The 14,883-nt window shown below is 44.0% G+C and overlaps 1 protein-coding gene across 5 annotated transcripts in view; it reads left to right on the top strand.

The window, feature by feature from the left end:
• LOC139758516 (uncharacterized) overlaps positions 1-14,883 on the top strand; it is a 105,078-nt gene that overhangs the window by 74,862 nt on the left and 15,333 nt on the right. For all 5 annotated transcript variants that reach the window (XM_071680047.1, XM_071680063.1, XM_071680040.1 and 2 more), the window contains exons 4-8: positions 1,623-1,756; positions 4,336-4,556; positions 5,645-5,780; positions 8,004-8,120; positions 8,497-8,599. In XM_071680047.1, coding sequence (XP_071536148.1) covers positions 1,623-1,756; positions 4,336-4,556; positions 5,645-5,780; positions 8,004-8,120; positions 8,497-8,599 — 711 coding nt within the window. The remainder of the gene's footprint in view (positions 1-1,622; positions 1,757-4,335; positions 4,557-5,644; positions 5,781-8,003; positions 8,121-8,496; positions 8,600-14,883) is intronic.

The following is a 14,883-nucleotide window of genomic DNA, read 5'->3' as shown; positions in this document are numbered from 1 at the left end:
GTGGTTGTTACTGGTAGTTATAATGACCTGTTGTTGTATGTCTACGTATTATGATACATGACCTCACCATTACATGCCACCCCTCACCACAATATGCCACCCCTCACCACAATATGCCACCCCTCACCACAATATGTCACCCCTCAACCACAATATGCCACCCCTCACCACAATATGCCACCCCTCACCACAATATGCCACCCCTCACCACAATATGCCACCCCTCACCACAATATGTCACCCCTCAACCACAATATGCCACCCCTCACCACAATATGCCACCCCTCACCACAATATGTCACCCCTCACCACAATATGCCACCCCTCACCACAATATGCCACCCTTCACCACAATATGCCACCTCTCACCACAATATGCCACCCCTCACCACAATATGCCACCCCTCACCACAATATGCCACCCCTCACCACAATATGCCACCCCTCACCACAATATGCCACCCCTCACCACAGTATGCCACCCCTCACCACAATATGCCACCCCTCACCACAATATGCCATCCCTCACCACAATATGCCACCCCTCACCACAATATGCCACCCCTCACCACAATATGCCACCCTTCACCACAATATGCCACCCCTCACCACAATATGCCACCCCTCACCACAATATGTCACCCCTCAACCACAATATGCCACCCTTCACCACAATATGCCACCCCTCACCACAATATGCCACCCCTCACCACAATATGCCATCCCTCACTACAATATGCCACCCCTCACCACTACATGCCACCCCTCACCACAATATGCCACCCTCTCACCACAATATGCCACCCTTCACCACAATATGCCACCCCTCACCACAATATGCCACCCTTCACCACAATATGCCACCCCTCACCACAATATGCCACCCCTCACCACAATATGCCACCCCTCACCACAATATGCCACCCTTCACCACAATATGCCACCTCTCACCACAATATGCCACCCCTCACCACAATATGCCACCCCTCACCACAATATGCCACCCTTCACCACAATATGCCACCCCTCACCACAGTATGCCACCCCTCACCACAATATGCCACCCCTCACCACAATATGCCATCCCTCACCACAATATGCCACCCCTCACCACAATATGCCACCCCTCACCACAATATGCCACCCCTCACCACAATATGCCACCCTTCACCACAATATGCCACCCCTCACAACAATATGCCACCCCTCACCACAATATGCCACCCCTCACCACAATATGCCACCCCTCACCACAATATGCCACCCCTCACCACAATATGCCACCCCTCACCACAATATGCCAGCCCTCACCACAATATGCCACCCCTCACCACAATATGCCACCCCTCACCACAATATGCCACCCTTCACCACAATATGCCACCCCTCACCACAATATGCCAGCCCTCCCTTCACTATCTTCCCTCACCAGAAACACACACACACACACACACACACACACACACACACACACACACACCTGCCTCACCATCCTCCCGCCTCATCTCACCATCCTCCTTCCCGCTTCACCTCACCATCATCCTTCCCGCTTCACCTCACCATCTCCTTCCCTCCCGCCTCACCATCGCCACCTTGACCAGTCACTTCACTTATGTTTGCAGGCTGCTCCAGCGGCATCGGCTTCGAGATCGCCTCCGAGGTGGCCAAGCGCGGCGCTTACGTGCACATGGTGTGTCGCAACCAGGACGCAGGGAAGGCTGCTCGATCTGACATCATCGCCTCGACTGGCAACGATGTAAGACTCTCTCTCTCTCTCTCTCTCTCTCTCTCTCTCTCTCTCTCTCTCTCTCTCTCTCTCTCTCTCTCTCTCTCTCTCTCTCGGCGCAATCATTATTCTATCTCGGTGACGTAATGAAGATTGCCTCCTTCCTTCTTTCTTTCTTTCTGTTTCTTTCCTTTTTTTCATCCTTCGCAACTTGTGTTCTTCTATTTAAGTGCTCCTTGCTCCCCCCCCCCCCCCTTAGCTTTACTTAAATGGTTGTAGTTTTATTAGTAGTGCGCGCGTTTTACGACACTACTTTACGACTTGTCTCTTAAGTAGTCCCTCTGCCGTCGCTACCCAAGTCCTTTGTTTATCTTTATCAATCGTTTTACTTTATCATTCCCAGTGGCTTTTTCAGTGGTACTGCATCCATGATGTTCCCCAGTGGGTATGAGTGGGTGGGTGGGGGGGGTTAAGTCCTTGCTTCGTACTTATCATACGTTATCAGAGGGCGTTCTCTGGTGTTATCATACGTTATCAGAGGGCGTTCTCTGGTGTTATCATACGTTATCAGAGGGCGTTCTCTGGTGTTATCATACGTTATCAGAGGGCGTTCTCTGGTGTTATCATACGGTATCAGAGGGCGTTCTCTGGTGTTATCATACGGTATCAGAGGGCGTTCTCTGGTGTTATCATACGTTATCAGAGGGCGTTCTCTGGTGTTATCATACGTTATCAGAGGGCGTTCTCTGGTGTTATCATACGTTATCAGAGGGCGTTCTCTGGTGTTATCATACGTTATCAGAGGGCGTTCTCTGGTGTTATCATACGTTATCTTCTATTATCCCAAGTGGTTGTGTTACTGCTACTTGACTTCTGTTATAACATTTCTTACTGTTCCTTTCCTCTTGTTCCTTGTTCTTAAGTGACTTCCAGTGTGTTCCTTTCCTCTTGTTTTCTTGTTCTTAAGTGACTTCCAGTGTGTTCCTTTCCTCTTGTTCCTTGTTCTTAAGTGACTTCCAGTGTGTTCCTTTCCTCATGTTCCTTGTTCTTAGGTGACTTCCAGTGTGTTCCTTTCCTCATGTTCCTTGTTCTTAGGTGACTTCCAGTGTGTTCCTTTCCTCTTGTTCCTTGTTCTTAAGTGACTTCCAGTGTGTTCCTTTCCTCTTGTTCCTTGTTCTTAAGTGACTTCCAGGGTGTTCCTTTCCTCTTGTTCCTTGTTCTTAAGTGACTTCCAGTGTGTTCCTTTCCTCTTGTTTTCTTTTCTTAAGTGACTTCCAGTGTGTTCCTTTCCTCTTGTTCCTTGTTCTTAGGTGACTTCCAGTGTGTTCCTTTCCTCTTGTTCCTTGTTCTTAAGTGACTTCCAGTGTGTTCCTTTCCTCTTGTTCCTTGTTCTTAAGTGACTTCCAGTGTGTTCCTTTCCTCTTGTTCCTTGTTCTTAAGTGACTTCCAGTGTGTTCCTTTCCTCTTGTTCCTTGTTCTTAGGTGACTTCCAGTGTGTTCCTTTCCTCATGTTCCTTGTTCTTAAGTGACTTCCAGTGTGTTCCTTTCCTCTTGTTCCTTGTTCTTAAATGACTTCCAGTGTGTTCCTTTCCTCTTGTTCCTTGTTCTTAAGTGACTTCCAGTGTGTTCCTTTCCTCTTGTTCCTTGTTCTTAAGTGACTTCCAGTGTGTTCCTTTCCTCTTGTTCCTTGTTCTTAAATGACTTCCAGTGTGTTCCTTTCCTCTTGTTCCATGTTCTTAAGTGACTTCCAGGGTGTTCCTTTCCTCTTGTTCCTTGTTCTTAAGTGACTTCCAGGGTGTTCCTTTCCTCTTATTCCTTGTTCTTAGTGACTCTGCTAGTGTGTTCCCTTCCTCTCGTCCCCTTGTTCCCAGTGGTATCACTAGTGTCATTTACCTTACCAGTGGTATGACTAGTGCCAGTTACCTCACCAGTCTGGTCACTGACCTGTCTTGTATCACCTCATCACATCCTGAGAAAGGGCAGTCTAGTTGTTAATGCCTCAACTCCATCACTGTGAGATGGTGATATTCCTACTGCCTCTACTTACCTGTCCTTACGTCCCTAACTGTCTCAACTACCTAACTACCTTTCTGTTGACGTTGGAGGCTCCAGTCACGAACAGATGCCCACGTCAAGGCCGGGTGTGAACTGAAATGGAGAGAGGTTAATGAAATGGGGGGAAAATGAATTGACGAGAGGGAAAAGTATTTGACGAATTTTGATGGAAGTGGAAAAAAATATAAATATATAAAAGAATAACCTGTCTTTTGAAATGTACCAGGTTATGCTTATTCCAAAATGGGTCCTTCAGGAATTAAGCGAAGCTAGATTAGTCTCGTCTTAATCAACTTCAGGGGTAACATAATCCACCATTGATCCTGTCCTCTTAACTTCATATGTAACATAATCCACCATTGATCCTGTCCTCTTAACTTCAAGAGTAACATAATCCACCATTGATCTTGTCCTCTTAACTTCAGATGTAACATAATCCACCATTGATCCTGTCCTCTTAACTTCAAGAGTAACATAATCCACCATTGATCTTGTCCTCTTAACTTCAGGAGGAGTAACATAATCCACCGTGTGTCTCTCCCTCCCTCCTGCAGAAGGTCTTCCTGCACGTCGTGGACCTCTCCAAGCCCCGGGAGGTAGCCACCTGGGCCCACAAGTTCGCCTCGCAGCAGGAGTACGTGCACGTCCTGGTCAACAACGCGTGCACCGTGGTGAGCGAGCGAGCCTACGACGAGGATGGGATCGAAGCTACCTTCGCCACCAACACCCTGGCAGCCTACATCATCACCCTCACCCTCCTCCCCATCATGCAAAGGTGACCCGCCTCCCATTTTCTTTCTAAATAGAAACAGATATGTTTGATTATATATATATATATATATATATATATATATATATATATATATATATATATATATATATATTCCTATGAGTCCACGGGGAAAATGAAACACGATAAGTTCCCAAGTGCACTTTCGAGTAATAATCGCATCATCAGGGGAGACACAAGAGAGAAATATAAGTCAGCTGATAGACATCGAAGAGACGAAGCTAGGACGAATGTTTACCAAATGGCGTCCTAGCTTCGTCTCTTCGATGTATATCAACTGACTGTTATACTTCTCTCTTGTGCCTCCCCTGATGATGTGATTATTACACGAAAGTGCACTTGGGAACTTATCGTGTTTCATTTTCCCCGTGGACTCATAGGAATATCTTGATCACGCGCAAAATTGTGATCATTTCCAATATATATATATATATATATATATATATATATATATATAGAGAGAGAGAGAGAGAGAGAGAGAGAGAGAGAGAGAGAGAGAGAGAGAGGTCAATTAACGTGATTTCATTGCTTGATGGAGCTAGGATTCAATGTGTCCCGCTTCGAAGTAGAAAATTCAGAATCTTCTTCTGGCATAGGAGTGAGTCTCAGACCTAACCTAAATTCCGAAGCCAAGGAAAAAAAAAACTTCATTCAGCCAGTGAGTATAATTGGCATTGCACTCCTTTATGGTGTGGCTTACGACGTGTAGTTGAGGTCCCTGTGTGACTCACCAATATATATATATATATATATATATATATATATATATATATATATATATATATATATAGAGAGAGAGAGAGAGAGAGAGAGAGAGAGAGAGAGAGAGGTCAATTAACGTGATTTCATTGCTTGATGGAGCTAGGATTCAATGTGTCCCGCTTCGAAGTAGAAAATTCAGAATCTTCTTCTGGCATAGGAGTGAGTCTCAGACCTAACCTAAATTCCGAAGCCAAGGAAAAAAAAAACTTCATTCAGCCAGTGAGTATAATTGGCATTGCACTCCTTTATGGTGTGGCTTACGACGTGTAGTTGAGGTCCCTGTGTGACTCACTGGTCTGGATGGTTCGCAGGTACGAGGATGCTCGTGTGATCATGGTCAGTTCAGCTGGGTTGCTCTTGGTCAGGCTTGACCCGCTCGACCTCATGCACGAACAGATGGAGCCCTTCGACGGCAAACTTGTCTACGCCCAGACTAAGAGACAACAGGTAAATACATCTGATTGTTTTCCCTCCTCCTCCTCCTTCTTCAGGATAGACGTGTAAGAAGATGATGGCCCGTGGTGTTGTGGTGTGAGGCATCATTACTAGCTTGGTAAATGGGTCTTTGGGGGAAGTGTGAGGTAGTTGGAATGTTGAATAATGTCCTGGTTATATTGTACAATGAGAATGTAAGTGATATCCAGGTTTAATTGCACTATGAGGATGTATATAGATGGATAAACGAGTGCACACAGATGCAGGTTTATATACACACATACATAGACGCTTAGTAATATATATATTTGCATCGTATATATGGCACTTAAAGCCCGCATCACCAGTATATATACATATGTATGGCCACCTTACTGCAAAGGAAATAGATTTGTCCGAAGATGTTCTTAAGGTCAGGCCTCAAAGACTGTGTGTGTGTGTGTGAGGTGATGGAGCTAATTCCCAGGGGAGGGGAGTGTAGTAGTCATAGACTGACCCATGTTAGGAGAAAAGAGACTTAGGGGAAATTATCAGTCTTGAGCTCCCTACTTAACTGTAGTGTAAAAGTATGAGGGTGACAACCAGAGGGGTGATATATGAAGACCAGGGGAAGCTTAATCAAAAGACATTAAGTGAGGGAGAAGAAAAGGAAGAAAAAGGAGAGATAGAAGAGAAAATGTTGCTTAACAGTGGTAATTCAAAGCTCAGAAAAAAGGAAAAGTAACGTAAGAACTCAAAAGTTGAAGTAGAGACAATTTAGAAACGAGACACATCCCACTTATAAACGAATCACACTCGTATGAGAACGTAACAGAAATTGGTCACTGGAGGAATAATTCATTTACATAAAAAAACAAACACACCAGCTGTGAGCCAGATGGTAAGAAATCATGAGACAAAAATCGCTTGATTGGGACGAAGCTGAAAACACAGAGGTGGAAAGAAAGTCGCCCGATTAGGGTCAGCACCCAGACACGGTGATAAAACTGTGAGGGAAGTTGAAAGACATATTACTAGGAGCTGACAATAGGCGGTGGCATGATGTGAGTTGAATGATGAGGGTACTGTGGGTGAATGTTGAGGGAGGGATGAGGGTACTGTGGGTGAATGTTGAGGGAGGGATGAGGGTACTGTGGGTGAATGGTGTTGAGGGAAGGAGTTACGCTACTGGACTGGCTAGTCAGTTGATGTACAACGAAGAGACGTAGCTAGGATGCTATTTGGTAAACATGCGATTTTCCAAGACAATATATATATATATATATATATATATATATATATATATATATATATATATATATATATATATATATATATATATATGGCTCAAGGGAGAGGTGACATTGGAACCGAGGGGGGATCGTGGTAATGAAATTCAGACAAATATCTTAGGGAGAGTAAAACACGAATGAGTGAGTGAGGAATGGCTTATGGTGGATTGTGTAGAAGGGAAAATGGGTATAGGGAGGGTACAGTTCTTTGAAGTTGAGAAAAGGGGCACAGAAAATATTGTAGTTACTAGGAGTGAAGAAAAAGTAAAAGAAGCTTTTGAGGTGATAGAGAAGATGATATATACATTTGAATATTAATTAAGCCCACATTTAAATTGGAGAGAGAGAGAGAGAGAGAGAGAGAGAGAGAGAGAGAGAGAGAGAGAGAGAGAGAGAGAGAGAGAGCATCTGGAATGAATCAGAAGTTACCTAACTGATAGGAAGATAGAGACAAAACATATGGGAGAGTTGCATGCTATCTCATGGCCTGACAGAGCACTTCAATCCTAAGGCCCAGTATACTTGAACGAGAGTTTTATCTTATCTATCTATGTAACTGATTAACCTAATGGACCTGAATTGCACCTGCATATATCTGTAGATAGTGCCAAGCATTTTAAAGAGGCTAAGAACATTCAGAAATGTGGCTAGTTGGAATATGGTCTTGTTAATAGAAAAGTATACGAGGCAAGTCAGCTGTTCGTACATATATAAACACCCTTAATATAAAGTCACCTTTGGATATATATATATATATATATATATATATATATATATATATATATATATATATATATATTTATAGATAGATAGATAGATAGATAGATAGATAGATAGATAGATAGATAGATAGATATACCCCAAGGGCCTAGACTGGGTTGGGATGTAAATACAAATTTATAGTCATGATATCACTCATTATCAGCTGTGTCGTCCTCGTCACCTTTACCTCTTGTTCCACCAGGTTGTTATGGCGTTGTGGTTTGCACAGAGGTACGATAAGGTTCACTTCTCCGCCATGCACCCTGGCTGGACCGACACTCCTGCCGTGAGGAACTCTATGCCACAGGGATACGAATCGGTGAGGATAATGTCCATCAAGTTCGATCCTGAAAAAGTTGACATTGAGGTTTAAAAGTAGTTGAATCTCCTGTTGGAGAGTTGAGTCGTGTGATATTACTTGATTAAGTGTTTCGAGTCTTTAAGTATTTAACAGTGTGTGGTTGATAAGTAGGTGGTAAAAGTAGGTAAGTAGATTTGTAAGGAAAAAAAAGGAGGGGCATTGTACATCTTTCCTATGCTTGGAATGTAGGTGAGAGTTTAGATGCCTCCATTTAAGAGTAAGGAAAAAGAAGTTGAGAGGAAAATATAGTCAAATCTCATTTGAAGATTCTCACCACTGAATGTTGATTTACTTTCTGTTATCATAGTAACACCAGGGTGTTGTCCCTCCCCAGATGAAGGACAACCTGAGGTCTGCTACTGAAGGTGCTGACACCGCCCTGTGGCTCACCCTGGCCAAGGCTGCTCTCAAACACCCCAGTGGGCTTTTCTTCCAAGGTAAATGACCATTTCCAGTTCGTCTTGCACCTCTTGAGGTAACATCCTTGCCCCCAGGGACGTTATTCTACCCCCAGAGAATATATCCATTTCCCTACGAAGGTGACTTCCTTCAGAATCATTCCCATGCTCTTCCTTAAGTTATAGGATCGCTTCTTACCCTTAAGAGACGACTGCCCCCATCTCCCCCACAGAGGTCCCTCTTTACCCCCTGAATTCGTTTCCCTGTACTCCATTATCTCACGCCACGCCTTCTGAAGTCACACTCTCCCGTGATATCAGATTCTGTCTCTCCTCCCCCAGAACATCAGGTCTTGCACCCAGGGCCACACTCTTCCTTCATTGGTGTTCTATAATCACTCCCTTTCCTCTGGCAAGTCACCCTCATCCCTCAAGGTCCTCTCAGTTGTCGAGATGAGTAACCTCTTTCCCTCCTCTAAGAGTCACTCGCTACACCTTCTGTAGTCAATCTCTCTTTCCCTCGTTACTCCCTTCTTCAGCCCAAGGGTTAGCTACCTCATTCCTCCCTCCTCGATCGCCACCTCCCTTCTCCTCCACCTCCTCCTCCTCCTCCTCCTCCACCTCCTCTTCTTCGTGGGTCATCTTCCCCCGTCCCTCCCTCCCTCTCGAGTATTCCCTCCCTTCCCCATGGGAGTGGTCATTCCCTATTCCCCAGAGTTACCCCAGATCACTCCAACGTTCACCCCCCATGGTATTCCAAGGCCAATCCCATCATGGCCTCTTTGGATCCACTCTTTGTACTCTTGGATGTCCATCTCTTGACCTCCTTAGATTTAACACTTGACCTCCCTAGATTCAACGCTTGACCTCCTTAGATCCATCTACTGAACTCCCCGTGACCTTCGTCTTCACCCCTTGACTTCCGAAGGTCACTCCTCGGCCTTCCATGGTCATCCGTTGGCTCTCCGAAGGCATCTCTACCTTCCATAGGACACCCTTATTCCCTCTGAGGTCAACCCCTGATCCAATCTGAGAGTAAGAGTTTCAGAATAGACTCCTGCCCTTCTTCCTTCCAGTAACGCTCGTACAATCTCTCTCTCTCTCTCTCTCTCTCTCTCTCTCTCTCTCTCTCTCTCTCTCTCTCTCTCTCTCTCTCTCTCTCTCTCTCCCTTCACTAACTTCTGTACTTCCTGTACTTCCTCATCCACCACTCACTACCCTGTCTCAGCTGGCCCCACCTTCTCCCGCGTGCCGGCCGAGCACTTGTGTCGCACATGCCAGCACTGATTCCCCGAATGCCTCCCATTTCTCGCCCATTCCCCAGGCTTCATTTACTCTCACCATTAGCCATTATTCACCCAGTCTCTCCCGGTATCTCGTCACGCAGGCCTCTTCACCAAGCTCACTCACTTTCACCACCCGCTTCCTACCCAAATATTTTCCTCGTCCAAAAGTCTGTACAAACTTTGGTGACCTTCTTTACCACCAAGAAGTGATTGGACATCCCACCAGCTGCCATTTTCTACACACTGAAATCCAAAAGTCTCTATATCACTCCTATCAGTTGATATATAGTCCAATACGTCCCTCCTGCCATATACCCCACTCGCCTGAGTATGCTTATGTATATGTCCCTTTTTCTAAATCAGTTATTCCAAATCTCCAATCCCTTTCAAGCACACGACTCCACAAGCTGTTCACTACTTCATTCTTAACTCTAGGTACTTCACACTCCCTAATTATACACCCTCAACTGCCACATCACCCGATTTTCCATTCAGATCACCCATCACTGATACATGGTCTTTCGCATCAAAGTTAGATCACCCATCACTGATACATGGTCCTTCACGTCATAGTTACTGACACACTGACTCTGCTCCTCCCGGAGCACTTGCCTCTCTTCCTTCCTCCTATCGATAACAGGTGCATAGATATACATACTTCCCTGCCTTTTGTCTTGATGAGGCTCTTGCAGCACTCGGGAAGCTGGCAACGTCCACCAGTCGGGATTATTGGTCATAAAGTGGTGTGATGTTTGTGCGCTTTTGTGCAGAGAGTAGCACTACCCTTGAAGCAAGAGTTGTGGGAGTGTGTGATAGATGGAAGGAAGTAAATTCAGATTGATTTGGGTGGAACTGAAAGTGGATGGCGAGGGATGGGTGATTATTGGTGCTTATGCACCTGGCCATGAGAAAAACGATCATGAGAGCCAAGTGTTTTGGGAGCAGCTGAGTGAGTGTGTCAGCAGTTTTGATGTGAGAGACCGGGTGATTTCAATGCGAAGGTAATTAATGTGGCAGTTGAGGGTATGATTGGAGCGCATGGGGTATTCAGTGTTATGAGTGGGAATGGTGAAGAACTTGTGGAGTTATGTTCTGAAAAAGGACTTGTTGTTAGGAATACCTGGATTGAAATGAGGAATATACGCAAGTATACGTATGTGAATAGGAAAATGGTCATCGGGGGTTGTTGGATTACATGATTGTTGATTGGAGCGTAAAAGCGAGACTTTTGGATGTAAATGTGCTGAGAGGGGCAACTTGTGGGATGTCTGATCTCTGTCTTGTGGAGGCGAGGGTGAAGATTTGTCGAGGTTTTTGGAAAGAAGAAATGATACCGTAGAGAAGAGAGTGGTGAGAGTAAGTGAGCTTGGAATAGAGACTTGTGTGAAGAAATAGCGAGAGATTGAGTGTAAAATGGAAAAAGGGTGAGAGTAAATGAAGCGAGAGGGGTGGATGAGGAATGGGAGGTATATAGGGAAGCAGTGATAGCATGTACAAGAGTTGCATATGGCATGCTAAAGGTGGGAGGTGGGCAGATTAGAAAGGGTATTGATTGGTGGAATGAAGAATTAAAGATGTTAGCGGAAAAGAGGCGTTTGGGCGGTACTTACAAGGAAAGTGTGCAAATGATTGGGGAATGTATAAGAGAAAGCGGCAGGAAGTCAAGAGGAAGGTGCAAAGGTTGAAGAAGGGCAGATGAGACTTGAAGTGAGCGAGTATCAGTACACTTAAGGGTAGAATGAAGATGTCTTGGAAGAATGTAAATTGTGCGAAAGGCAAGATAGCAAACGGGAACTTTAGTGAAGGGGGCAAACGAGGAAGTGATAATAGGTAGTGAAGTGTGTTTCACATGACAGCTAGAGAATAGATGTGAGCAGATGTTGCCTTCCTTCGTGAGTTCCTGGCGCTACCTCGTAGACACGGAAAACGGTAATCAAATATAGGGTATGGGGTGTGGACTCAGGAATATATATATATTTTTTTTTTTTTGCTTTGTCGCTGTCTCCCGCGTTTGCGAGGTAGCGCAAGGAAACAGACGAAAGAAATGGCCCAACCCACCCCCATACACATGTATATACATACGTCCACACACGCAAATATACATACCTACACAGCTTTCCATGGTTTACCCCAGACCCTTCACATGCCCTGATTCAATCCACTGACAGCACGTCAACCCCGGTATACCACATCGATCCAATTCACTCTATTCCTTGCCCTCCTTTCACCCTCCTGCATGTTCAGGCTCCGATCACACAAAATCTTTTTCACTCCATCTTTCCACCTCCAATTTGGTCTCCCACTTCTCGTTCCCTCCACCTCCGACACATATATCCTCTTGGTCAATCTTTCCTCACTCATTCTCTCCATGTGCCCAAACCATTTCAAAACACCCTCTTCTGCTCTTTCAACCACGCTCTTTTTATTTCCACACATTTCTCTTACCCTTACGTTACTTACTCGATCAAACCACCTCACACCACACATTGTCCTCAAACATCTCATTTCCAGCACATCCATCCTCCTGCGCACAACTCTATCCACAACTCTCTCTCTCTCTCTCTCTCTCTCTCTCTCTCTCTCTCTCTCTCTCTATATATATATATATATATATATATATATATATATATATATATATATATATATATATATATATATATGGGGTAAACCATGGAAAGTTTTGTGGGGCCTAAATGTGGAAAGGGAGCTGTGGTTTGTGTGCATTACACATGACAGCTAGAGACTGAGTGTGAACGAATGTGGCCTTTGTTGTCTTTTCCTAGCGCTACCTCGCACGCGTGTGGGGGGGAGGGGGGGTGCCATTTCATGTGTGACGGGGTGACGACGGAATGGCTGAGGGCAGCAAGTATGAATATGTACATGTGTATATATGTATTTGTCTGTATATGTATATGTATGTATACATTGAAATGTATAGGTATGTATGTGAGCGTGTACGTATATATATGTTTATCTGGGTGGGTTGGGCCATTCTTTCGTGTTCCTTGCGCTACCTCGCTAACGCGGGAGACAGCGACAAAGTGAAGCGTCTGGGGTAAACCATGGAAAGCTGTATAGGTATGTATATTTGCGTGTGTGGACGTATGTATATACATGTGTATGGGGGTGGGTTGGGCCATTTCTTTCGTCTGTTTCCTTGCGCTACCTCGCAAACGCGGGAGACAGCGACAAAGCAAAAAAAAAAGAAAAAAAAAAAAAAATATATATATATATATATATATATATATATATATATATATATATATATATATATATATATATATATATGAAGCAGACAGGGGAAACCACGGAAAGGTCTGTGGGGTCTGGCTATGGATGGGGTTTGCAGTTTCGGTGTATTTTGTACTTGACAGCGTAGTAATGGATATGAGGAAATAAGGTCTTTTCTTCGTCTGTTCCTGGCGCTACATCGCTAATGCGGGAAGCATTTAAAACAGAGAACAAGCTTAAACGACACACACACACACACACACACACACAGTCTGGCATATAGACGTCACTTTAATTGGTTTGATGTCTTGACTTTTCTCTCATATGGATTCTTTTTTGCTACTGTAAGGAATGATAGATGAGTGTGGCTTAACTACCCTGTAAAACAATATTTCGATATTACTTACACTTGCTGGTAGTACAGTCATGAAGGATAGGGAAATTGTGGGATTAAATGATAATACTATGATACTGTAATGGCCATGGATATCAGATAGTATGTACTATTAACGTTTAAAGACCGGATTGGTTAAGAGATACGCGATATTATGAGGAATTCCCTCGAATAACGTCAAATACCCAGTTCCTCTCCGTAATTATTTTTTTAAGTCTGGTTCGCCATGTGAATAGTGAGTTGTTAAGAGAGATTTTAAAAGTATAAATCGGAACGTGTAAGGGAGAGATCTCGTAGAACATTCATTCAAGCCCCTTATTTTATGTGGAGGTCTGTAGACATCCAACATATTTGGCCAAACTCGGATTCAAACATTAAGAAGCATGGCGACCCTCAGTGGAACCCAGAGATAACCAAGAACAGGCAGGCATTTATACACTCAACAGGCAAGTGTTCTTTGTTTTATTACAGTTTCATTCGCTATATATATCGACACATGAACAGAATAAAGCTTGATAAAATCCGAATAAAGGCCATGTGAAATATAATTTTGGGTCAGCCTTCCTAAAAATGGTCGTTTTTTTTTATTTTAAATGTTCTCGTGTTATATAAGAATTGCTCTTGAGAAATTTCAAGTCAAATGTTACGAATGCATTATTTAAACTGTCCACTGTTACTTTTTGGGTGTTTTTACCCCCCTAAAATTTCCCGTGGGTTTCCAAGCCCTGCCCACTTTATGAACAGAAAATAAATATTAATGAAGTTTAACGTACAACACCTTAAATCCCACATGACATATCACCTCTACACACATTGTAAAGATCCCTAGGAAGATATATGGTATTATTACCGTTTCGAAAATCCGGGTTAGATTTGAATTGTTTTTTAATGCCATTTGAACGATCCTAACCATCATTTGTATTGCAAATCACAACTATTTTTTTTTCTTCTTCCCACTCAAAACCCGGGTTCCCACTGTGGATCCCTCATTATCATTGGAGTAAATGGTGATTTTACCGTATTCATACATTACCATATCTTCCTGCCCCAGGAATCCCTTGTATCCTTAAGAAGCTCCTGCAGCGCTCAGGAAGCTGGCCATGTCCGCTGATCGGGACCATAGGTCATAAAATGCTGTGATATGTGTGGATCTATGAGCAGAAAGTGCAGGGCAATTTACTTGTAGGTGCCCAGTGTCTTCTTCATGGTGGTTGCCTAGTGGAGGATATCTTAAGATATAGTGAAACAGTGTTTGTAGTATTGTAAGAGATGGACCATGTCCAGAGATTAAGCAGGAGAGTTTTTGGGGAGTGTGGTTTCTCATGGGTGTACTATATCCAGAGGGCAGGTGTATAAGATTGTATTGGGAGGTCGGTTCTTTAGTGTATGTGTTTTGTCAGTGTTCTTTTCGT

Source organism: Panulirus ornatus, chromosome 2 (assembly GCF_036320965.1).
Source record: "Panulirus ornatus isolate Po-2019 chromosome 2, ASM3632096v1, whole genome shotgun sequence".
In the NCBI taxonomy this organism is placed as follows: domain Eukaryota; kingdom Metazoa; phylum Arthropoda; class Malacostraca; order Decapoda; family Palinuridae; genus Panulirus; species Panulirus ornatus.
Note: the sequence above shows the minus strand (reverse complement) of the source record. Positions and strands in the feature narration are given on the sequence as shown.